The sequence below is a fragment of the Pavona decussata genome, unplaced genomic scaffold, assembly GCF_977016875.1.
Source record: "Pavona decussata unplaced genomic scaffold, jaPavDecu1.1 SCAFFOLD_16, whole genome shotgun sequence".
NCBI classification, from domain to species: domain Eukaryota; kingdom Metazoa; phylum Cnidaria; class Anthozoa; order Scleractinia; family Agariciidae; genus Pavona; species Pavona decussata.
In genome coordinates, this window is record NW_028145439.1 from 4,409,339 (window position 1) to 4,435,145 (window position 25,807).

Below are 25,807 nucleotides of genomic sequence, written 5' to 3' on the forward strand. Positions count from 1 at the left end.
GCAGTACGCATGGTGTTGTGGGAGTGGGACTGTTGCAGGGAAGAATTTTCCCGCCAAGCCCCGGGCGCCCGTTTTTCCCGCTCACTCGCTGTGTCTTATCATTCTAATATAGCCCAATATCGATATATTAAAATTCAGCCTGAAACAATAAACACCACTGCGAGACTCCGGGGAATAAACCCTTTTATTGAAAACTGGATCGTTGTATAATGCAATTCTAGGGTTTTGATTGGCTTAGCGGCCATGGTATATGAGCCATCATACCATGCCGGAGAAGTAGCGACCATAAATTGTTTTCTGGTTGCTCTTGAACAGGATATCATCAAGGCCTACCAATATTACTTGATTGGCTTCAATAAAACAATTATTCCACTCCCGCTTGTTGGATATGAGATGTTTATAGCCGACTCGGCGCCACGCGCCTCGTTGGCTATCTATCATCTCATATCCAACGCGCGCTCGTGGAATAATTGTTAAAAAAAACTCTACAATTTATTCCCCGGAGCATCGAAGTGATGTTATTGTTTCAGGCTGAATTTTAGTATATCGAAATTGGCCTATTCTAAATAATGCCGCTGCCCGTTTGCAAAAATGTCGCTGTCGATTTTTTCGGGACTCGGAACCATCTCCATTGTCACTGAATGTATCACCCAGCTGCAATTGCCATGTCAGCAAGTTCCGTTGAATCAGGTCAGGGTGCTTATATTGAGACGTTTGAGTTTGCTTGATTGGAAAGTCCCATTTCGCCAGTTTAAGAGACCATTTTGCATGGTTAACTTCTTCCGACCTCATGAAAGGCCTCATTTGTAATATCGTACCCAGATCTCACTGCAGGTTTGGAAATATGACTGTGGGGGATCTAGGTACGAGATAAGGAAAATAGGTCACCAGACTAAAAAATGAATCAAAATCATCTGTAATTTTATCTTCCTTTTTGTCTGTCTTTGTTTTTTGTTTGTTTTCTTTTATTGTTATTATTTGATAGACAGGTGCATAAGCTTGCAATATTTAAAAGAAGATTGCGCGCAAGAGCCTAAAAGTTCAGCTGATGTCTTACTGCAAGTTATGGCGGATTCTGCAAAAATTCACCGCGATAAAATCTCGCAGACATTTTGCAATATCAGGTGGCGAGTACAAAAATTAATTTTCCACGCAACTGGAGTCCATCTCCTTTTGAAACCTCCATTCGCGACCGAATGTAATTTAAGCCCTAGCAAAAATCAAATAAATCAACCCAATTATTACACAAGTAACAAGAAATACTTTACTTTGAGAGGCAAATGGCCAAATTAAAGTTGAACATAATACAGATTTGATTGTGATCTCCATCTTGAAACGAAATTTGACGGACATATAAAATCAAGTAAATGGAGTTATTACCTGTAAGAAAATTACATTGTTTTTTAAAATATTTTCGGCAGAAGCACAAGAGGGAAACTGTTTATCTAGAGCTCGCGCTACAAAAAACTCGATTTTTGTGTTATTTGCTTCTTAACATCAAAAAGTAATTTCAAGGGCCAGTGAAGGTAGTCCGTAATGAGGTGCTAAAAACCGGGCCACCCGACTGGCGCCAGTGAGCAAAAGGCGATAGAGTCATATTAGTAGAACAAAGTCAATAAGTCTAACGGAATAAAGGTTTATTCGGCGAGAATAATCGCTTATGTCAACAGTAATTGCTACTTAATGTTCTTTTAACCAACGTGTTATATTAAGCCGAAATCAAATGAAAGCAGAGGGGGCTTAAACTCGGCAAGAGGAAGGAAGTCGCTCTTGCGACTTTCTCGCTGTCTTTAAGACATTGCATTTTGCGCGCGTGATCGCAGACAATCTGTTCTCTATGTGATTAGCCGTATTTTCCCCCGATGTCTCTAGAGTAATAAATCACTTCTGACAAGTCATGTTTTCCTTCCAAAAGCCAACGCTTTACCATCATTTTGACATCTACCAGAGGTCGGAAGTGCCTAAAAATATCTCCCCATCGAAGCTTTGCGTGTTCCAAAAAAACATCTAGTTACGATAGACTGTTTATTTACATTTTTGTTCTTCAAATGCAGCTGTTTGGAAGACTGTTTATCTTAACGGTATTTACACGTCCGTTTCTCTTAAATATTTTAATTTTGGCCAGTCTTTTGGATAAAAACTGATGATATTAGTTTCGACACTTGCTCGACTGAAACCCGTGCTGCGAAAACTCAAGCCACCCCCAAACTTTTGCTTGCCTCGCAAAAGCAATTGCTTGAACCCTCGACGAAATTCTCTGCTCACGATGGAATAGATAACTGGGTTAACCGCTGAATTTGCAGTCGTGAAAATAACCAGTACATTGTACAAGATCCAGAAATGTTTGAGAAAGAACACGCCCTGCCAGTACAAAGCGACTAAGCGAAAAATATTGATAGGCAACATTGAAACTGCGAAGGTGACCACTATCGGCGTGAGAATCTTCTTCGCTTTGTTGTTTTCTTTAAGACGGCTGTTCCCGGTCTTTTTCTTTCGTTTATTGATATTCCCATAATTTGTAGTACTGCACTTTCTTTCGACTTCTTTGTTGAAGCCAGTGCTCTGGGCTAACCGACTTCCAATTTGAACATAAGTCCAGGATATGATCGCAAGGGGCACAACGTAAGTAAACATGCTAAGAGTGATTGTGTACACCTGCTTCCATTGGAAAAGACTTGGAGTTCGAAACCAGTTAACCACGCACGCGGATGTTCCATCGTCGAATTCGATCAACAAAAAGATCGGTAGGGACACCACCAAAAATGAAATCACCCAGATGGCGATGATTACAATGTTGGTGGTTTTCAGAGAGCGGCTTTTGTAAAATTCAATCCTCTTCACGATGTTGACGTATCTTTCTACCGCGACTGCTGTAACCAGCCAGATCGAAGCTCCGTAAAACGTGTCCACCAAAGGGTACACGTACAGACAAATGCTTTTGCCGAGCGGAAAGTAAGTTTTTGCTCGTTCTTGTAGCACTGCTATGGGAAACACCACAAGTAAAACTCCAATATCGGCAATTCCGAGGTTAAATAAATACCGATTCATGGACGTTTTTGTCCTCATTCTTGCTATGACCACGCAAACCAGAATGTTTCCCAACACACCAACAACGGCAAGGGTCACTTCAAAAGTTAACCGCGCTACAACCAATCCATTTGGCTCTTTGTAGTATTCGGGACCTAAAAACAGAGGATCTGAATTTTGTGACGCCGAGCCGTTTTGCGAGCTGTTCGCCATGAATGCCACGTACGTTGAATATCTATCGAGATTTTGACGTGAAATTGCCAATGGTTCCTCTGTGTGCGAAAAAATCTTGCATCATCGCTCGCCGCGAAAAAACTAAGTGACATTTATCCCTCGGCATATATTTATGATTTCATTAAAATCCGCAATATCTCATTGGATTTCTACTACCAGTAATTGCAGCGATTGTTTAAAGGTGTTCAATAAATCAAATTGTAGACAGCTGACTAACACGGTGCCAAAGGCCCTTGAATGATAACACCTCGATGTTTTCCTGGTCAACAGATTTTGAGTGTTGTTTGGAAATAACAAGGATTATACGATTTTCGGATTATTTGTCCCGTTGCGAAAAGTTTCAGTCCACCATAATTTCTCTACGTGTATTTCAGTGACAGGCTTAGAAAGTATGCGTTACTTGGACACAGCGAAACGATGTTCTTTTTTTAATTATTATTTTTATCTTTCCTTTACAATATTTTCGCGGCTACCCGTGGTCAACTTGGAAACCTTTTTCACGTCAAAGAACAAATGTCATTACGTACTTGTTGTACTTAGATGTACTTGTCTTAAGTAGAAAAGTCGATTACTTTGATTTGGAGTTAAGAATTCTAGAGCAAAACAATAGTTTTGACACTAATCGCTTATCTACTTATACGGACAGCTAAAGTACTTTTAATCCCTCAGACTTGAAGGCTCCATCTGCCTAGCCACCATACTATGTACTTGACAGGTAAGCTATGGCATGATCGAAAGGAAAACATAAAGTCATACAATAGAGGTATTTGAATATCAAAGGCAGATCTAATTAAACAGATTTCGCTCTGTACTTAGTTTAGATCATTAACGCAACAATTCGAGCTCATTTAAAAGGCCGGTTACTTGACAATTATAGTTACGGCGACAATTAACAAGAAACCAACACTGTATTATATGAGGCCCTCTTGAAAAGAATAAAGTCCTTGTTTATGACATCGAATCCTGTTAGTGCAAACAAGTTCAAACAGTTCGTGTTAGCTAGAATGATTGATGGACGGCGTTATCTCTTTGCCGCACTATCCAGACTTTTGTTTTGCCAAACATGCAGAGCGGAAGAGTAAATTTGTCAATTGACAACAGAAAACAGGAACGACACCTGCGTGTATTTTTGACCAGAGACTAGCCTACGAACGGGCTATCAAGCAACCTCGTTCCCAGGGAGAGACCCTGGGAACGAGGTTGGCTCTCAAGTGGGGTTTAGGGCGATGAACTCGGCGAGACGAGCGAGCCGAGCTAGGTCTGGGGGGAAGAAAGAAGGGAGGGGGGGGGGGGGGGGGGGGCTCCCTTTCTTTCTTTCTCGCTTCCAGACCGAACTCTTCCATCCCACTTAATTGGGAGCATGTTCACAGATTAACCAGGGACTATTGGCTGATATCAGCAGTTGCTGGTGGAATATTTTTCCAGAGAAGCGAAGCTTCAGAAGGGTTATTTGCTCTTTGTAAGAACATCATATTATAGTGTCAGACCGATCGTCGATCCCGAGGGTAAGCTTAAATAAGCGGGGAGCTGTATCATTGCTTTTCAGTTGTTTGCCATCAAATTTTCTCGGCCCCAACAAAAAAAATCTGAAACTGGCACGAATTTACAGTTCGGGCATTTGACCTATCAGCAGAAAGCTTCAATATAGCAGACGAATAAACATATACAGCAAGGTAAAATAAAATGAAAGCATGCGATTTCTAGAGCGCGCGCTGCTCGCGTCATTTCGATCGTCATTCAACATTGTATACTACGGTTGTCGTAGGATTTTAAAACATGCATGTTTTAAAAGCATACGACATTTTTTATGACGTACACTACAGTCGTAAGCGAGTTGTAGGTTTGATCAGTGACGAAACAATTCGTGTCGTAGGCCTGTCGTAAGCTAGCTTGTCGCATGCGACAAAGTCGTACCGTGAAAATCACCCATTAGAGGGTCTGCATGAGGTTAGATGATAGCTGAGAATTAGCCAAAATTTTAACTGTCAGCAGAGAAATGGCAAAGTTTTTAAACTGATAGTCAGAGAACTGTTCAGTAGCTGCGATATCTAAACTTTGCCTGAGTATTAATAGTGTGCCGGTGATTTTACTTGCCAATAACTTGCCAATTACATACTCTGCATGTAGTTAATGCCTGTGGCGAATACGTTGCTAACGAAGATGGTTAGGAGCCTTTCTCATAAGTTGAGAAGCAATCACCTCACTCGCTATGTCTCCTTACGGTTTGAGTGTGGGAAGTCAGTGGTTTTGTCATGCAATGATCCCAACACCCTTTTCAGCCACCCCGCGGCCCAGCTGGTGCAACCCCAATTAAATATCAGTGCAGTATAATGAACTCATTTATTAAACTCAAAATAATAAATCGCGTCCTGATTTAAATACTTTACAAAATACACGATCAGAAAACAAAATCTTTATAATACATGTTAAATGAACAATAAAGGAAATAAAGGGAGATGTAAAGAATCGACCGTGTTCTAGATCGGATGCTCTAACCTCTGAGCTACTGAGGACTCGTTGTCCTCGTTGTCCATGCAGTGGCAGTGACAATCTAAGTAAAAACTTTAGTAGTGAGCATTCCTATGCCTTGACATTGACTCCTGAATGTTCAATTCCACTCTATATATCGAACAAAGGACACAATGTATTCAAGATATACTCTCGATTAACATACTCAATAACTTACTGAACTTAGTTTAAAATGCTAATTAAGTCAAGTTATTACTTCGAAATGGCGCCAAGATATTACATCTATTGCAACTTCAAACAACTTGAAAATGTCACAGTCTTGTGACACTAACAAAAAAAGTTTCTCGAATAGCTTACAATTTGAATACATTAACAACGGTAGAAGTTTTTGTCTTTCTACCAGTTTCTACTGCCTCTAGGTCAGAATAAAACTGAATAAAACTCGTGCGTAATGTAATATTCGGATAAAAAATTTTCACACAATTAAAAAACTGAGTTGCAACAGCGACAAAGCACTGTTTAACATATTAAAAGAAAAAAAAACTTTTACGGGTCCTGTGGGTGCGTTCGCAGTTCAGTATCCTCTCGAGCTTTTTTCAAACTCCTTCACCATATCGCTCAACTTGTGCATAGCTTCATAAATTCCATCGCCGTTCTTAGCGCATGCTTCTTGTACATGCCACGGGTTCGCCTTATGCTGCAACAGGGCCAGCTTTTCAGCAATCTCGTGCGCCTTAAGGGCTCTTGGAAGGTCTTGCTTGTTGCCCATGACAACCACAGGGACGCCTTCCATTTCTGGGCTTTCTAGAACACTGAACAGTTCCTGCCTTGCTTCTGCGATCCTCTCCAAATCAGAGCTGTCCACCACAAAAATCAAACCCTGGGTGTTCTGGAAATAATGGCGCCACAGAGGTCGGATCTTCTCCTGGCCGCCGACGTCCCACACGGTAAAAGTAACTCCTTTGCTTGGACTCACAGTTTCCACGTTAAAGCCAATGGTTGGGATTGTACTGACAGTTTCGTTCAACTTGAGTTTGTATAAGATCGTGGTTTTCCCAGCCGCATCTAGCCCTACCATGAGGATACGGGCCTCACGATTTGAGAAAGAGTGGTAAAGATCACTCATTCTTTTGAGGAACTGTGACAGTGTCATCCCCATTGTCGTAGAATTGGATTTTGAGGTCCTTGAAAAACTTCTCTCTGTTTCTCTGCCTTGACTTAACTTAACGGCTCGAAACAGCGTATTTTATGTCTTTCTGTATAACTCGCTGTAATTTAGTTCATAATATCTGTTTACTCTATATCTGCCACGTGGCGGTTTTGACAAGTGCAATACCCCCTTATTTTTTCGTGCAAACAGATGACGTCGACGGTTTCTAAAAATAGGACAAAGCGTTGAAGAAAGCTGGATCGAGCATAGCGTCATTTTTCGAGCCCAGTCCTCTGGCGACCAGTTGATTTCAAGATGGCGGCCCAAGTCGAAGAGGAACCCGATTTAACCGAAGAAGTAACTGACTCACTTGAGACTTTTCACGAAGCCTTGGGTAAGGTTGAAGATGTGTTTAAGCCCCTTCTTGAGACATCGGTGGATGACTTGAAGGAAAAGGTTTGTTTTTAGTTTGAAATTTGTCGAAAACTATGCAACAGTTAAGCATGTGGCCTTGAAAGCGTAAATTGAGGTAAAAAAAGTAAATCGATCTGGGTAGATTTAAAATTAGCACCTTGCGGGCTTGTGTATTTTAAAATTCAAAAACAATCATGCAGAAGGGAAATCTTTATGGTATCAGGTAATCATAAATGTCGTTTCCAAGCTAAGAGCACTTGATCTTGCTGTTGAAAGCAATTTAAGCGTGGAGTCAGAATGTGCTTTCAAAGCAGTATCATTTAAGGTGGCTGGATACACTAAATTAAAGTACTTTTGTCTTATTTGCCATTTAATTCTTTCCTTAATCTTTTACTTTTGCGTTTTGAGTACTCAAAATATTAATTGGCATAATTATTGTAACGCAGTGGCTATTCGTACGGCACCCGTATGGCGACTTGTATTTGCTATTCGTACGGGAGTCCGAAGATTTCATGGGATTTCTCTGTAATTCCTGATTCTCGCTTATCCAAATTATTATATTTACCTTTAGAAGGAAAGTGTTCAACTATAACATTCAAAACCAGGTTAGTGATTCTTAAATTTAATGATAACTTTTACTGATACTCATAGGAATCCCAAATGAATAGCAAATACCAGTCGCTGTACGGTCTCTTCTAATCGCGTGACGTGTGCGTGAATATAGTGCAGTATTCTAAGTGTCGCGAGTGGCTCGTTTGCTTAGTGAGCAGAGAGTATGCAAACTTATCTGGCTCAAAGAAAGGGCACTCACTGGATTCGCTTAATCCTTCTAAAGTTAAATATAATAATTTGGATAAGCGAGAATAAGGAATTACAGAGAAATCCTATGAAATCTTCGGACTCCCGTACGAATAGCAAATACAAGTCGCCGTACAGGTGCCGTATGAATAGCCATTGTGTTATTGGAAAGTTTAATCTAAAGCCATTATTATTTTGTAATATTTCATAGTTGAGTTGGTCACTGCCTTAATACCATGGCACCACGGATGGGTGTCAGCTAGAGTTAACAATTTTTAATAATTTTGAATATTTTTCAATAATTTTTTATTTCCAGTGGAAATAATATTATTGGATAATTCCGTGCAAACTTAACCTTGATTCAGTTTATAGCAAACTGTAAAACCTCTTCTTCTGTATTAGTGATGTCTTGTTTTTTTTTTAGATGAATCCTTTGGAGAGTGCAAAGCTTGATCTTGTGGTTGCTTATGCTATCAACTCAATGTTCTGGAGTAAGAAGTTAAAAATTTGCTAATCTCTATCCCCCCCCCCTCCCCATGGATCCCCACCCTATCTTTTTCAAAATAATAATTATAAAAATTATTGCATTGCAAGTTTATTGAGGTTACCCTATACCTTCAGAGGTGTCTTCAGAGGTGTCTCGCGTCCAAACGATGTAGCGCGTCCGGTTTAAACTGTAGATACCTAAACCCTTATATCAAATTAAAGCTTTAAAAGAGCTGGCTATCAAACTACGCCAAGAATTTTGAAATAAAATGAATTGCCAAATTTTTAGCGCTGTTTTCTCGAATCAATTTTCTCACTTGGAGGAGCCACTTCAAAGAGCTAAAACTCAAAAGGAATTTGTTCGTTTGCCTTCAAATTTGGACAGTAGCTAGTTTAACATATAAACAACAATAATATGTCTACGAATTTTTTCTTTCGAAATATTTTTTCTCCGAGAGTGATTTTTGTACAATAACTCCACATTTTTTTCCTCCTATTTCGAAAATGCTCCATAACTTTTCATTGCGATTGAATATGGCAAAACGCAGACACGGTTTTTTAGCGCTTTGGGTCGGGAAACTGAGGAGCAAATTAAATTAGCAAAAAACAAAATTCACTTTGACTTGTAGCTTTAAAAAGGTGATTCTGACGCTTGCATTTAGAGGTCGTGAAAAATTCGACAATTTGTTTTGTTTCAAAATTCTTGGTATAGTTTGATAGCCAGCTCTATAAGCTTTAATTTGATATAGGGGTTTAGATATCTACAGTTTAAACTGGACGCGCTACATCGCTTAAACGCAAGACACCTCTGAAGGTATAGGGTAACCTTAAGCTTGGACAAAAAATTTCATGCGCACACATGAGTACTAAAATAATGCCGTTGACCATGGTCAAATGCAAAATAATCCATTTAAGATAAGGTTTTTACTTTGTATGAGTCTCTGAGTTTATTAAATCATTTTATGATTTACTTAAAACCTTTCAGAAAGTACTATTTCAAACTTTTTAGGTGAATTGGTTTTCCGGATGACACACGTTCAAACAGAAAACAAAGCCACACAGCATGACCAGTGATCTCCACATAAGAGATTTCGTAAAATGATTTTGTAAAGTCACACTGTCTCACATCTTTGTGCTCTCAAAGTAAAACCCTAGTGTTTAACAGAATTTTCCTATTTTTTATGTTTGACCACAGTTAAACTTGGCCCCAACCATTAAACAAGGTGTATTATCATATTATTATATATTTACAGCTGTATTTATTTATTATTATTAATTTTTTTTTGGGGGGGGGGGGTGGGTGGTAAGAGCGAATTTTGTGTTTCACAATAAATTGGTTGGATTTGACAATGAAAACAAGCTTATGTGTCAACTTCAAACAGGAAACCCTAACGGCCCATGGATATAGAAAAATTATATGGCTTATTATCAGACAGATTACAGGGTTTGTAATTTTTTTTTGGAGAGGGATAGAGAGGGATGCTATACATTTGGGGAATGATGACTTATGTTCAGACTTTCGTGGTAGTTTCTTTTTTTGCTTTCTCAGTTTAGGTACTGTAGTTTAGTTAGTGCCATTACCAGGACTAAATCAGTTAACAGTAAATCAGTTATCAGTTAAATCAGTTATCAGTTAAAACATTTTGTTTTATCTTTTACTATTGTCAGTAGTAATTATGGCACAATTTTCCTAAATGTTGCAGTGTATCTTACCACTCAAGGTGTTAACCCAAGGCAACATCCTGTCAAATCTGAACTGGTAAGTCACCTCGTGCATGATAATGACGTAAGGGTCACTCTGGTACAAACATTGAAGCATACTGCATTGAGGTTTTGGTCAGAAAGCTATCTGGGCAAACTGTAAATGACCAGTGGTTGGAGAAACTCCAGCACAGTCACCAATTGCCAGCAAAAAGCCGTAAATTCATGGCTGGCAACTACATCTACCTTACTCTAGAGATGGCTTCTCCAATGCCACAAAATGACATCCCTGAATACATGTACATCAGAGTATTTTGTATGCTTTTACAATAACTATTATTATTTGATGGGAGAACATACCTCCTTCCAGGAAGGCCACATTCTAAAATTATTTTCAGCTACCTATGCACTGGTTTTGCCTGTATGTACACTGTACAACTCTGTAAAGTTCTGTATTATTTAAATTTAGCAATTTGTAGAATGCGATAAAATTACATATTTATAGCAAGCAACATATTCCATCACATTATCTCCATTGCGCATATGCCACACATTGACATTCCATCCTAGTGGTATGCAGGATGTTGCTCCCATGAACCTAGTTTAATGGCCTTAGCTCCCACAAGTCTCCTGTAGCTCAGTGGTAGAGCATCCAAACTACTAATCAGAAGGTCTTAAGTTCCCACTCCTGATAGGAGCACTCGGATTTTTTCCGAGTGTGCCTGTGTCATTTACTGATTAATACCTCATTGTCATTTATTCACCAAGCTATAGATATTCCATCACATTATTTCCATAATTTGCACTTATGATACATATTGACATTCCATCCTAGAAGTATGCAGGATATGTTTCTCCCATGAGCCTAGTTTAATGGCCTTAGCTCCCATGGGTCTCCTGTAGTTTGTGGTTGAGCATCCAAACTAGTAAACAGTAGGTCTTAGGTTCGACTCCTGATAGGAGCACTCAGATTTTTTCCGAGTATGCCCGTGTCATTTACTCATTAATTAATACATCATTCTCATTCATTCACCAGGCTTAACATATTCCATAACATTATTTCCATTGCACACATACCACACGTTGACATTGCATCCTAGGAGTATGCAGGATGTTTCTCCCATAGTTTAATGGCCTTACATAGCTCCCACGAGTCGAGCTGTAGTTCAGTGGTAGAGTATTCAAACTAGTAATTGGAAGGTCTTAGGGTTTACTCCTGATATTGGCACTCAGATTTTTTCTGAGCATGCCTGTGTCATTTACTGATTAATACATCATTCTCAACTTGCTTTGTTCTGAAATAATGACCACTTTTAGCAATCCCACAACAATATACTATGATACTCAAGGAAAAATTGACAAGAATTAAAGGACGTACTGTACAGAGCATCCATGGGAGAAACAAGTCAGCACTCTTATCCTCAGTTGTTTTGCAGTGAGCAGGTTTTTTGGTTAAAAACAATGTATGGCCATCGCATTGCAAGGATCAGTAGAATTGAATTGCTTGATTCCACATGCACATGACTGTTAACAGCTAGTAATGTGTAAAAAAATATACAACATGATAAATAATGTGGCAGCTAAGATACTTGTAGTGATAATGGGTGAAGCAGAAAAATCTTCCACTGATTTGTCTCCTCTTGATTTGATATTTAGGTCACATGTAAGTAGGTTTTAATAATTTATAATTTTTACTGTAAGATTTCTAAGTTGTCCATCAACTACATTTTCTTCACTATTGACTGTCAATTTTAACCTCTTAGGACAGAATAAAGAAGTACATGGGGAAAGTGAAAGAGGCAACAGAAAAGAAAGAAGGTTAGTTCCCCCTCTGTACCAGCACGGATAAAAATTAATCTCTAATAATAAAATTAAGAAGAACTTCACAATCCCTTAATACAGTCATGTATATACTTGTAACAATCCATTTGCTCAGCTGGGAGAATAATTATGATTGGCACAAGAGTGACCTTCGAAGGATCTATACTCCAGCAACAGCCTGCACACGCCAAACCAGGACTGCTGATATTGATCTTGCAGTCTCATCACCAAAACGAGGCGTTATATCATTGAAAGAGGGACTTACACCTGTACATGTACATGAGTTCCAAGAGCTCTGTCAAACTTTCTTGGAAATTTGTTGGACTGTGTTTAAAGTGTATATGACGCGAAATAGTTTATTAGCTTATTAGGAAGAACTTTCAAAGTGATGAAGAATGGCATTTATTTTATTGCAATAGCATTCTTGGTTGCCGAGTTATTCAAGATTTTGGTTTATGCAAATTAGACAACTTGTGGCGTCACAAGGTGGACACAAAATGAAGGGAAATCACAAAATTTGGAATATCTGTGCAAATCCTACATCTACAGGGTTGATGTACTGACAGAACTACACATTGTGATAGTGGCTATGATGTCACCATAGCAACGTACTCGTTACCAGACCTCTACCTTCCCAAAATGACGAATGCCTTATTTATTGCTCCACATTCAAAGAGAATTTCTTATACTTGTGCTGTGTAATGTCCATATTCGCTCACACCCACTTAATAAACAGCAAGAGCAAATAGCGCTTCTTGGGAAGGGAAACTCTAATTTTATCTTTTGGATGGTGAGGGCCTGGAGCCCATTGTGTTGCCATGGAAATGTCACAGTGGATCACATCATGAAACTTTGTGATGAGTATAACAACTCTACAAAGTTTCAGTTCTATACAGAAAAAGGCTTAAGAGATATTCCATTTTTTTTTATTTTACATCATTTTGTGCCCACCTTGTGACGTTACAAGTCCTCTACTTTGCAAAAACCAAAATCTTGAATAACTCAGCAACCAAGAATGCTATTACAATAAAAGAAATGCCATTCTTCTTTATTTTAAAAGCTCTTCCTAATAAGCTAATAAAAGATTTCGCGTCATATACACTTTAAGAATATCGTGTTATTATGACATGACCCCAACAAAGGAATCTTCAAGCTGTTTTTGAAATATCTGTTCTTTGAAACCATAAGATTGTTAAACAATTATTAGTGTTTCCTTGCACACATGTACATACTGTACATGTTTGTTTGCTACCATTCTTTTTAAACTTTCCTCAATCAAGCATGCATAATTATTTTAAAAAAAGCATAATTATTATGTAGACTAGATGTCCCAGGATGAGCACTGCTGGGGATGAAATCGGAAATGAATAATGCAATTTGTGTCTCGCACAAGGGTGATAACTCACTCTTGAGCAGTAATACGACATATGGATGAGTTGTGCACTCCATTAAACTCTCCCCTTTAGAGGAGGGAAATGAACAACAGTGTCTGATCTTGGATTTCCATCGAGGGGGACAATGTGTCCCAGTCAACAATTTTCAGGGGGACATCTCAGTTTTTTAAGCGACACTAAATTTGTATTTTATTTAATATGAAAAACAAATCTGAGTATAGAATCATTTTTGTACAGTAATCAACAATCTTGCACTACCTGTGAACTAGGCTGTAACTGGAACAAACAAGCCACCCTTCTGTGTATTAGGTGATGCCTGTAACATGGTGATTCAGTCTTTCTTCCCGTTTTTGTTGCAGCGTCGATGAGAATAGACAAAGAAGCTGCAAAAAGATTTGTGAAAAGTGCTTTGTGGAAACCTTCAGGTAATTTATAATTACTTAAAGGGAGGGGTTCACATTTCAGTGCACGTGCATGAATCTAAATGCTTTTTTCTCTTTCTTATTAAATTTGTGGCCTTAAAAATTCCACTCACAGTCATGTACTTCTAAATCAGTAATCACATTCTATATAATTAAAAATGGGTTAAGTCGCACAAGAGCCTAAGTAGCCCACACGGCCGGAGCTTAGCCCAGTTTCTGTAGCATGGGGGAGTAGCAATACTCCTAGTTGCTTCAGGGTTACCCCCAGCAGTATGTCGCTGGTACCCATTTATACACCTGGGTGAAGAGAGACAATGTGGAGCAAAGTTTCTTGTCTAAGGAAACAACACAGCAATGAAGAGACCAACCTGGCCTCGAACCAACGACCCTCAGATCCTCCGACCGTCTGATCGAAAGTCCGACGCGCTAACCACTACACCACCGCGCCTCCACTACATTCTATAATTAGTCCATGCACAATGACTGCTGACCAAAATTCACAAAAAATGCTAGTGGACTGTACTCATATTGTCAATATTGAATTTAGCGTTGACCCGTAGGATTTATTCCACGGTTGATGTGCTTACGTTATTTGCGTGGGAAATAATGCAATCATATGAAAAAAAATTACCACCCGAGTTACCTATTCCCTTCCGAATGGTTCATAAACAACAAATTAAATTAAACAGGCTTGGGTCATAGCGAGCAAAGGCAAAAAAAGTATTTTGATTGATGGACATGCGCAGAACCGTGAACCTCTCCCTTTAAAAGTTGACAGTAAGCAGAAGATATACATGTAAATGTTCTTTTAATTAGTGTTTGATTCGCATTTAAGTGAGATTATGATATACATGTACATGTGAAGAGTTGAGCTGCTGATATGCATTGCAGTCTGCAGTGAGAAGGTGATTATTAAAACGGTGCTGTTAGTCTGAAGTCATTTCACTGTTCCTTGAACACGGATCTGCCTTGCAATCCACAATATCCCACCTATCTCAGTCTGTGCAGTTAAGAAGATTAAATAGCCTACCTAGCAAGTGTATTCCATGGGATTTTCTGCAAAAAAGTGGGGCAAGTGCCCCTCACCCACCCCCCCCCCCCCCCAAAGCTCCATTCTGTTGGTTCTCATCCCCCAACATCTACCTTGCTGTGAGAGCAGCCCCCTTTTCCGGGTTTTGTTCACTGGCTGCAAAAAAAATTCAATTGTATTTCTGTCAATTACATTGTATATACACATGGGTTAGATTGAATTCCCTTTAGTTACAAGAATGAATTAACATTTTTAAATGCCACTAAGACAAATATGGCAGTTGATATTTTGAATATGACATTATGTTGACTATGACATTGTGAGCTACATGTAAAGTGGCACATACGGTCGAAGCTTGACCAAGTTTCTGTAGCATGAAGCAACTAGGAGTATTGCTTCCCCCCCCCCCTCCTGGAAAGGATGATAGTCCGTCAAAGGGTGACCCCCAGCAGTATGTCACCAGTACCCTTTTATACACCTGGGCCCAGTTGTTCAAAGTCCGATTTGGCTAATCCTGGATTAACGTAAACTTTGAGTTGACTTTAATTATTATTTATCATTAAAGATTCTTCGAAAAGTTTTGTGTGCCTCAGTTTGATGAAGACTAGTTTCTTTACCCTTAGTTTGAAATTAGCCTTTAAAAACGAGCGAGGTGACAACCTCGATTAACTTTTAATCAGGGATTAGCGTTATAAATCTGCTTTCGAAAAACTGGGCCCTGGGTGATTTGTGAAGAGAGGCATCATAGCAATGAAGAGGCAAATCTACCTGTAGCCTCGGACCAACGACCCCACAGGCTAACCACACCACCACCACATAACTATGTAAATGTGATCTGATGATATTGTGTGTTTGACTGCTCAACAGAAAAAGAGGAGTCGACCCAAGATGCCGTAGAAACATCAAGCAAAGAAGGTGATTGTTAATTTTGTTGGCCCGTTTTTAATCTTTTTGTCCGGTGTCAATGTTTGGCTATTGAAAACCACTGACTCGTTTAACGCTTTTTGAATTTGACGCTGAGAAGATAGATCTTTCCAGCCAAGTCGCTCAGAATCATAACACGAAAAAGTAAAGCACGAGCGGCACGATTCTGAAGCTTTTGTAGTCTATCTAACAACGTTAAACCGCAATTTCCCCGACAGGACTACAATGATCAAAACAGGGATGGATTAAGGCATCGTATATATATATAATGTAATTTGGCCAGCGGAACAAAAGGTCTAGTACATGTAGGCAGGTGTCCCATCCGTAAAAAAAGTTACGCTTTCAAGCAAAAACCTTGAACGGATACTTGTGGACAGGGCTAAACTGGCATCATACGGTGGCTGCCAACTTTGATTTATTGACTCATGCAATCATGAGAATGATGTATTATCAGTAAATGACACAGACCTCGAAAAAAATCCGAGTGCTCCTAACAGGAGTCGAACCTAGGCCTTTCGATTACTAGTTCGGATGCTCTACCACTGAGCTACAGGAGACTAGTGGGAGCTAAGGCCATTAATCTCTTTGTTTTGGTTTCAGATTCAAAAAGGAAAACAGAAAAGCGTAAGAGTGAGGGAAAACCGAGCAAATCTTCAGAGAAGAAGAAAAAGAAGCGCTAGCTATCGAAACTCAAGGATTTAGCGTACCCCTGCCAGAACACTTCCGTCCAACCAGTGCTGGGAAATGATGTGACGGATATTACGAATAGAGCCCACAGTCCTTGGTTGTGTTATCCCTTGAAACTCCAATATTAACATGTATTTTCTCCTTACTTTCTCCCTGTATTTCTTACAGTAATAGTTAGGAGAATTTGTTTGAACATCAAGGCATTCCATCTGTAGTGACTATTTCCTTTATCCTCGTAACCGGTATGTTTAATCAAGCAACGATATTGTAAGGGGAAATAAGATTTTAGTCAGTATTGGGCTTTAAAGAGATATTGTTATTTAAACATTCAATTTGTTTTCAAAAATGTGAACTGTGAAAGCATTTTTTTTTTTTGGAAAATTCGGAATCATTTTTTACCTCGTAAAAACCCATTTTATGTTTGCAAGTAATGTTTGCATGCGTGCGCATAAGGGGCGCTTCTTTATCTATTTAGTTTTTCAATAGACTGAGAGAAGTCTCTTTCTTCTCCTTAGTTCTGTCACGATCCCGCGAAATCTAGCTAATTTGCATAATTTTACGGTCGCTTTGCGCGCGTGATCTGAGGAACAAAGTACGACTGCTCGTAGTCTAGTATTTCAACACCAAAGCTTCCTCGTGATCATTTGAAGGGATCCAACTGTGCTTTTAGTTTTGATGTTTCGCTTGACATGAACACGTGTACAACCGTACACAAACAGGTTTTGATCCAACTTGACACGTGTGCGGCCAAGCTTATCGGTATTAACGGCAGATACCAGTATCGATAATATCGAATTCTCGCTATCGATATTCGTCCAGCCTCACTTCTCTTGAATGTTCATTAGCTTACAATCCCCTACCCTTCAACCAGAGATCCTTTTATTTTAGAACTGCCATATTTATAACTCTTAATAATGTTCTAACTGATGTTACAGTTTAAAAAAAAATTCTTACTAGTAAACATACTATTCACTTTTCTATTTATGCTGTTTGTAACCTGTTAACTTATCGTTTCGATGCCTATAATCCTCGGATACTCTGTTTCCAGGACCATCTTTCTCAAATCAAAATTTTTACGCGACCTCGTCAATAGAAAAAGAATCATATGAAGCCCTTCCACCCCAATCATGGATGCAATTATTCTATTTTTCGATAATGGTGTCATAATTTCTGTTGACAGCACCTTCACCCCCTCCACCCCGGTGATGTCACTATCCTTTTTTAAGGTTATGATGTCATCGTTTCCAATTACGTCATCTCTACCTATGACGTCATCGAAGTTAATTCATTCCACCGCAAATTAATGAGAATCCACCGCAAAAATCCGGAAACTGTGGTCCCTACCACACTACTCGGCTTTATGCGGATCACGTACATATGTAATTTAAATGACAATAGGCCTTTTTCATGATGACGTCAATTGACTACAACTACCAGAATACATTTTGTTGTCCTTTTCAAATTCAAATTTTGTAATCCCAGTGGAGAGCAAAGAACAATAGCTCTAATTACAATGAGGAAACAAAAAACTGAAGGATTCTGGTAGTTGTAGTCAAATGACGCCATCATGAAAATGTCCTATTGTTTTTGAATACCTTAGAACTAATCCTCATAGATGTTTTAGTCTCTAATTTTGACATGTAGCAAAACTCCTGCATCAGCAAAGACAATATAAATCTGTAATTTTTCTTTTTCACACTTTTAGCTGCATATATTTTTCATGATCACGCTTTTTATTCATCCCTTGTCAAAGATTGCAGACTGGCAATCGAAAGCTCGTTTTAACCTTTTTTTAACTTTCAAATAGAAAACGCTTTAAACTATTATATATAGTCGTGAAAAACAATATAGGCAGGAACTTGCAATTAATTATTAATTATTGTTAATTTGAAGAACGAAAACACAAACGCTTCATGCCAGACTGTCGATAAAAGGGTGTGAAGCACACTTAAATTGTTCCCTCACATTCACGCACAATTCTCCAGTACACGAGATTGCTAGTTATTACACCTAAACAAACAGTTTATTAGCTGGTGTTGGGCAACTTAACACCGGAGTGGGATTTTATGCCGGAGGATATAACAGTATTTGTACCATCATGGTTTTGAAATTGATTTTAATGTTTTGGAGTACAATCGAATTGTTCCCGCGGATCCACGGGCAATTCTGCAGTTCACAAGGTTGGTGCATTCTGTTAGTTAGTCATCGTTCAACACCAGTGGGTCATTGTGATCATGGCATGGATGATTAAACGATGGGTTTTGAAACTGAATGAAACTTTATGAATAATACCTTGCAGCCCTTGTAAAAAGTTAGTTAAAACTTTTTACAACTAGACCGACAGTTAACATTTTGAAGAAACTACTTCTGCGTTAACTCTGGTAAATATTTTTCTTCAGTGAAAACTGCAACGAATCATCGGTATAGCGATCCAAAAATAGGTTGCTCGCAAAGGGCAATTTGTCGCGCAAGACTTTTGCGTGCGAGGTTTCGCTTGATGATCGCCGTTTGTTCTGCGTGTTACCATCTCCGTGCGTAAACATCAACAAGTTCCTACACAGCAAACGTAGACGCCGGTAGGGTTGAATGCCAACCCGGCCAACTTAATCCTAGTCTTAAACTTGGAACTAAAGCAAACTGGATGGTAGAAGAAAAAGCTTAGTACCAAATGAAAACCTGCACGGCTCAAATTGCAAATTACCGCGGGCGGAGGCTCTAAATTTTAGCAAGTGATAAAAAAGGAAATCTTAACAAAAAGCCAAAGAGTTGTCCGTAAACCTTTGCTAAGAAGCGTAATTAGTTTTCTTAGCCTTCGATACCAGTTGTTAATTTATAATTTTCTGATGTAAACCCGTGACCTTTTAACGTAAAATAAGAAATTAAGTTCGTAGTAAGGTAGTAAAAGTGAAGGAAAGACGACCATCGAAAACGTGAGCAGAATGTCATAAAATCTAGCAGGTGGTTTACTGACATTGACAGTAATGATACATGCTAATTACCTTTGGCTGTTCTTGTAGAGAAGTCAGCACGGAGAACATTAGTGACGTCGATTAAAAAATCTTCCCTTTCATTTAAACGGACCAAAGCAGAATTTGGGTTCAGCAGGTAGACCATTATCTCAAAAAGCAAAAGTAAAACGAATGTACTTATATCGTTTGCCATGAGATTACTTTTCTTTCTATGATAAATTCTCTTCTAGCAATATGAGTTTTAATAGTCACTTTTTTCAATCATATTTTTGTTTTAATGCCAACTCTCCACTTCTCAGATGATTGTCGGCAACTGGAGTTCATGCCAGACTATAATTATGATGGTAAACGTTTAAAAGATAACGTGATACATACCGCTGATGTCATCGTGGAAGGTTCGTGCCGTACCCTCTGCTACATGGAACCCAACTGTGTCAGTTATAACTTTAATACAACAGCGAGCCACAATGGAAGACACCACTGTGAACTGAACAATTCTACTCATGAAGGTGACAAACACGACAAGCTGGTAACCGAAAAAGATTTTTTCTATCGTGGAGCAAAGGTAATTGAGTTTTGGAGTTACTCAAGTATTCGTTTAAGCGCTGAATTTGGTTAAAGGATTAAATTATTATAAGGTCGGGAGACAATGGGGTTCAGAAACAGTTTTTCTCGTGTAACTTCTTCGCTTTAATGAAAAAAAAAATTCCCCACAACACGTTGCATGAAATTTCGCTTGTTTGAATTTGTGCGAAATGAGGCGGGGACAATTAGTGAACCAAATTTCCAATGTCGCATTTTGCTGCAAAAATATTGTAGTGCACACGGAGAAGAATGTGCCCGATTCATGTCCGCTAGTGTACACCGACCTTAATGGCATTTCAATAAATCAAATTTAAAAATTATGTGATGATGTTTAAATCAACAAATTAATCTCCAAAATTCATGCTTACTTATGGCTTGTATTCTCCTCCTTTTTTAGGACGCTTGTTTGAAGAATTCTTGCAAGAACTATGCAACTTGTCAAACAGGTTTCACTAACAAAGGATATCGCTGTGTGTGTGCAGGTGGATTCAAAGGAACGTATTGTGGGGAAGGTAGTAATCTTAATATTTTTTGTTTGTCTGTTTGAACACAAAAATCAAAATAAATCACCATACAGTTCACTAAATCCCAAAGAATCTTTCTTTAAGGAAACAATCCTCGCTGAGTCTTAACTAGGCATAGATACAAACTTCCCCAAAAATGGGTAAAAATTTATATCTGAAATTTCCCCCCAAAAAACTCTAAAATTCTTAAAAACATTTCTAGATTCTCGAAAATTTTTAAAGCAGTTTATATACATTTTCATAGTATAACAAAAGCATAATGAAGATGTAACAAGAAGGCTGATAACCATAAAACAACAAAAAAATAAGAAATGGTAAAGGTGCGACCATCAAGTTATGGATGCATGCGGGAGGTTGCTAAACACGAAAGAAGCGTAACAATTCGCGCAAGGCGTAGCCGAGAGCAACTCTACCTGCTTGAGTGTTTATAGCAAACCTCCCACGTGCATCCATAACTCGATGGCGACACAGCTGCATGCGCTGTCGTAAATGCCATTTCTCAACGAAACCCGCCGTCAAGCCTGCATGGTAAATTTTGCGTAAGATTGGCGCGCCGCTCTCGCTTAGAGTCTCCATGCGGCATAGTCGGCGATAAACTGAGTCGGCTAGGTTTGCGGCACGGCCGCGCATATAGAAAGGAAGGGTTGTTCTTCCGTGTAGAACTAGTGGGAAAATCTCTAGCTTCAACTATATTTTTTGCCTTTCTTTCTGTGCTTGTTTCTTAACGTTTTTCTACCGTTTTCTTTTTGGCAGGAATGTCCTTTGTCTCGTGCAAGGAAATTTACAATAATCACAAGTAAGTCAAACATTTTGGCGAGAGCCGTTGTCTCAGGAGCAATAAGTCAGGAAATGCGGAAGCGTTTAGCATCTTTTATTGCATTCTATGCCGATTTTGGCAGTTATACAATAATGGCACATCTCAAGATATGTTAAAGGAGGCATACAATGTTGTTTCATGCGCGGATCATACTGATATTGCAAAATTTTAACACAGCTGGCTTTTAGTCAAACACTTGATAAAGTTTTTACTTTTATGTTAATAAGCGAGCATTTCGAACCTTTGGCACCTTTAGTAGCAGATTCCCTCCAAGTCCACGTCAAAAGGAAGGAAAGAAAAAATCAAGATTCATTATCGCCGCAATAGAATGCTGACAGATATTTAAGTAATATTTAAGTAGAAATCGGAGTTTTGTCATATTTTTCTTAGAGCTTAACCTAAGTGCAGAAAGGAATACAATTCTTTTGTTATCAGGCCCCAAGGAAACAAACCTTATTTTCTCCAAATGCCATCTGGGAAGGTTCCTGTGTACTGCCACATGTCACGCCATGGGCTTGGAGCATGTGGAGGAGGCGGATGGACGCTGATCATGAAAACTGATGGCAATAAGGTATCTTGTGACAACCAACTGTTTGTCTTTATGTAGGAATATGGGCATCAATCTTTATATACAATAGGAGGTCGCGGATATGTCCTTTGTACCTTCACGAGCTGTACGAGATGTTTGGATTGCTCAGTTTAACATTTTGACCATCCGCTCTCCGGAAATCGTTCAAAATCTACTTTCTCGTAATCTTTAGAAAATGCTAATGAAGGTCATGAAAGTGAATCGAGGAACTCCGAATTCTTTCAAGGCAGACTTATAAAAGTAAGCTTTTGGCTGTTGTTATTTAAAGATGGATATGTGAATCATGTAACGTATTGTAATTTTCCGACATGTTTTCCTTTATTTCCACCAAGCGAACGTTTCACTTCAAGTCCGAATTCTGGAGCAACCGGGACGACTTCAACCTTCCAGGAGGAAAGACCTTGTTTGACAATCACGAAACCAAGCTACCAACCTACTGGAACACATCCTTCTCCAAGATCTGTCTGGGTATGAAGATCGGAGATCAGACAAGATTCATCGTTCTCTCCAAGCGCGCCAACTCCCTGTACTCACTGATCGCGGATGGTAATTACCGCGCCACCTCACTGGGTCGTGACACGTGGAAGTCGCTTATTGGATCGTCAGCCTCGCTGCAGCTTAACTGTAACATGGAAGGGTTTAACTGTAAGTCTGTCAAAAGTGACCATGGCAAAGCAAGAATCGGTTTCCTTGGTAATAACGAAGACAACTGTAAATCTTCTGACTCCAGAATCGGGTTTGGTACTGGAGGAAAACACGACTACAACAACACGTGTGGAAACGAGGCTATGCACGATGTAGATAACGGAGACAGGCACATCAAAGCCATGGGCTACATTCTAGTGCAGTGATAACAACAAGGAACTGAAAAACTGAACTTTGTCACTAAGGCCATAAGCCATAAGTAAACTATAGAACAAAGAGTGAATAAGCAAATTAAAGTTTTGTCTTTCAAAAACAGCGAACGCAACATAAAAAATCTTTACTGATTATGTTGTTTTGCAGTCCACCAAGAAACTTCTGTGCAGTTTTAAATAGTTTCTAGATGTAAGAAATAAAATTTGTGATGGGACTGACGTGAGTGGTAAGGTTGTTGACAGAAAAGAGAATAACTAGGGATATTTTATTTATTTATTTTTTTATTTTTTTATTTTTGAAGGAAAGTATTTGCCCAACGCAAGATAGTTCAGTTTTTGGGAGCGATTCTTTCTTACTACACTGTCCTACTCAATCCGCAATGCACTTAAATTAATTGTCCATCTAAATTCCTATCTTACGGAAATGAACTAAAGACCGTGCCGTAAACTCGTTTTTGGGTGTCTAAGATATTACATTTGTTTCTTAATCGATAATAAAGCCTGTTCTACCTAAACGACCTTCCCTATTAACATAAGACCCGCAGATCAACTCATTGCTGCTGTCGTTGTTGTTGTGTTTGTTGTTGTTGTTGTTTCAGGTATTTCGCTCGTTGTTATATGTCTGGTAGCTTCTAGCGTTTTTGTGGCTAAATCACCTCCCCTCGCGCCCCCTCCTCTATCCCTGAATTTTGGATAAACTGACAACCTCATATTTTTTATAGTTTACTGATTCAGCATTATCACCTAGTTTAGGTGTATTTTCAAATCAAAGTTTGCCGGTATCGGGCAATGAAAGAGTTAACCGTTAGGTGGTTTGTCTAACGATTCGTTGTCTGTCGGAATTACATGCATTTCAGCTTGCCCCTGTGGCTACGGGGTGGGCTTAGGAATTTTGATGCAAGGTAAAGAAAACTAAATTTGACATTGTTGTTGTCATTATGGTACATAGAAAAAGCCACCTGGTAAGATGTTGTATTCAGTGCTTCCGCTAAAGTTTTCTTTTCAAGCACGTCTTTTTCTTTTCCTTTCCTTTCCTACTTTGCTGTATCTTAAGTCTTCACCTATTTGTAAAAGTCATGGAGTCATCAAAACTCCCCAGCGTTTCTTGATTTTTGACTAGCTACAAACCGAACAGATTATCACTTGTCAAAACGACCTCTGGCGGAGTATTTGCAATTTGCCATTACTCACTACTTAAATTTGTTTTATCACATAAAATGCTGTTTAGGTGACTGCCATTAAATTCTGGGCATGTTTACAAGGGTAATTATAGAAGGGGACCTAGATAGGAGCGAAAAATGAGCAAACAATTTTTTTTTCAGAGAAGACTTTGACCGTTGAAGTCTAATTTTAAGTCACGTGGCATGAAATTGATATCATCAACCAATTTTTAATACGATTGAATGCTGACCTCCTTTCCTAAAGGAACTACAGTAGTTCATATAAGCTGGTGATCCACGGCCCTAAACGATGTAGAAGGTTAGTTTAGACAAAAAATTGTCTCTCAACTGCCAAGAAGAATTATGAGATAGAATGTATAAGTTTCGTGGTTGATCTGAGTTCAACTCCTTAGTCATACTTGTTATATACGCAACTGGAATGCTCCCTGCAACTAAGAATTTTTAACCATGTTATTTCAAAGTTGGATTATTTTTTTAATTTTTTTTAAAAGAATTTGTTGGAACATCATGCCATTTCATCTGTAGTGATCATATCCTCTATTCTCGTAACCTGTATGTTTAACCAAGCAGCGATATTGTAAAGGGAAATAAGATGTAGGTCAGTTTTAGGGCTTAAAGAGGTTTTGTTATGTAAACATTCAAATTGTTTTCTAACATGTGAATTGTGAAAGCAAACTGTTTTGGAAAATTCAGAATCATTTCTTGTTTCTTGCCTCAAAGAAACCAATTTCACGTCTGCAAGTAATGTTTGCATGCGTATACGCTAAAAGGGGCGCATTTAGAGAAATTGAAGTTAACTTTCTCCGTTAAGCACCAATGCATGCTTCGTCATTTGAAGCTGGCCAGTTTAGCACTAAGACAACTATTTAATTTAATTCAACTGTGCTTTTAGTTTTGATGTTTCGCTTGACATGAACTGGTATACCACAAGTACAGCAAAGAACGTGTAGCCGCTTTTCATCCAACTTGACACGTGTGCGGCCGGCTTTATCGGTATCGAAACAGCCGATACCAGTATCGATGATATCGAGTTCTGGGTATCGATATTCGCCCAGCGTTACTTCTGTTGAATGTTTATTAGCTTACAATCCCCTACCCTTTAAGCAGAGATCCTTTTATTTTTTAGAACTGCTATATTCATTATAAGTCATGCTCCTAATAATGTTCTAACTGATGTTACAGTTAAAAATTCTTACTAGAAAACATACCATTAATCACTTTTAATTTGTATATTTTTTATATGCCGTTTATAATATGTTACGAAGAACAATGGAATGGTTTCCAGTTGAATAACCTCAAGTGCTAAATTTGAATAAAAATTATTTTCGTCTTTGACGACAAGTGATATAGTATGATTAAGTTCAACGACTATAATCCTCGGATATTCTGTTTCAACGACCATCTTTCCCACGTCAAAATCATTGCGCTACCTCATCACTGGAAAAAGAGTCAGAAGTCTATCGATATGCTTGTTACACGTTTTTATGAGCGCCAGACAAATTAACAACATTAGGAAATAATGCAATGTGCAACGCTGTCTTATGAAGAAAGAGAAGACATAGAGGTATGAGATTACAGTAAGGTTACTTTAATTTGTTTTGTCAATGGTATAATTTCATTCTCATTATACTTGCCTATAGCAGAAATGTTTGCAAAGACGCTAAACAATCAGAATTTCATAACTTTCTCGATTTCGCAATTTTATAAGAGCAAGAAATTAATCAAAGT

At 38.7% G+C, this 25,807-nt stretch overlaps 2 protein-coding genes and 1 pseudogene across 3 annotated transcripts; 2 read left to right on the forward strand and 1 right to left on the reverse strand.

The window, feature by feature from the left end:
* Positions 1-5,584: 5,584 nt before the first annotated feature.
* LOC146487458 (uncharacterized) lies at positions 5,585-7,026 on the reverse strand (annotated as a pseudogene).
* Positions 7,027-7,172: 146 nt separating this feature from the next.
* Positions 7,173-16,760, forward strand: LOC146487459 (nuclear nucleic acid-binding protein C1D-like). The gene is made up of 7 exons (XM_085088825.1): positions 7,173-7,336; positions 8,517-8,583; positions 10,282-10,337; positions 12,043-12,097; positions 13,854-13,919; positions 15,814-15,861; positions 16,471-16,760. The coding sequence occupies exons 1-7, from the start codon at positions 7,196-7,198 to the stop codon at positions 16,548-16,550; spliced, it is 513 nt and encodes a 170-aa protein (XP_084944951.1). The 5' UTR covers positions 7,173-7,195; the 3' UTR covers positions 16,551-16,760.
* A 1,843-nt stretch (positions 16,761-18,603) lies between these two features.
* LOC146487460 (uncharacterized) lies at positions 18,604-23,531 on the forward strand. Of its 2 annotated transcripts, none has more exons than XM_085088495.1 (6): positions 18,604-18,737; positions 19,826-20,091; positions 20,509-20,623; positions 21,389-21,431; positions 21,888-22,023; positions 22,374-23,531. In XM_085088495.1, the coding sequence occupies exons 1-6, from the start codon at positions 18,656-18,658 to the stop codon at positions 22,890-22,892; spliced, it is 1,161 nt and encodes a 386-aa protein (XP_084944621.1). In that variant the 5' UTR covers positions 18,604-18,655; the 3' UTR covers positions 22,893-23,531. The 2 variants fall into 2 exon arrangements, with proteins under 2 accessions (XP_084944621.1, XP_084944628.1); XM_085088502.1 differs by lacking the exon at positions 18,604-18,737 and adding an exon at positions 19,525-19,662.
* Positions 23,532-25,807: the final 2,276 nt, after the last annotated feature.

What these genes read in the sequence shown, in the direction of transcription:
- LOC146487459 (XM_085088825.1), top strand. Translation starts at nt 7,196, where the DNA reads ATGGCGGCCCAAGTCGAAGAGGAACCCGATTTAACCGAAGAAGTAACT. An exon ending in TGCTTTGTGGAAACCTTCAG is followed by an intron (nt 13,920 to 15,813) that starts GTAATTTATAAT and finishes ACTGCTCAACAG; the next exon opens with AAAAAGAGGAGTCGACCCAA. An exon ending in AGAAACATCAAGCAAAGAAG is followed by an intron (nt 15,862 to 16,470) that starts GTGATTGTTAAT and finishes TTTTGGTTTCAG; the next exon opens with ATTCAAAAAGGAAAACAGAA.
- LOC146487460 (XM_085088495.1), top strand. Translation starts at nt 18,656, where the DNA reads ATGGTTTTGAAATTGATTTTAATGTTTTGGAGTACAATCGAATTGTTC. An exon ending in TTTTCTATCGTGGAGCAAAG is followed by an intron (nt 20,092 to 20,508) that starts GTAATTGAGTTT and finishes CTCCTTTTTTAG; the next exon opens with GACGCTTGTTTGAAGAATTC. An exon ending in TGAAAACTGATGGCAATAAG is followed by an intron (nt 22,024 to 22,373) that starts GTATCTTGTGAC and finishes ATTTCCACCAAG; the next exon opens with CGAACGTTTCACTTCAAGTC.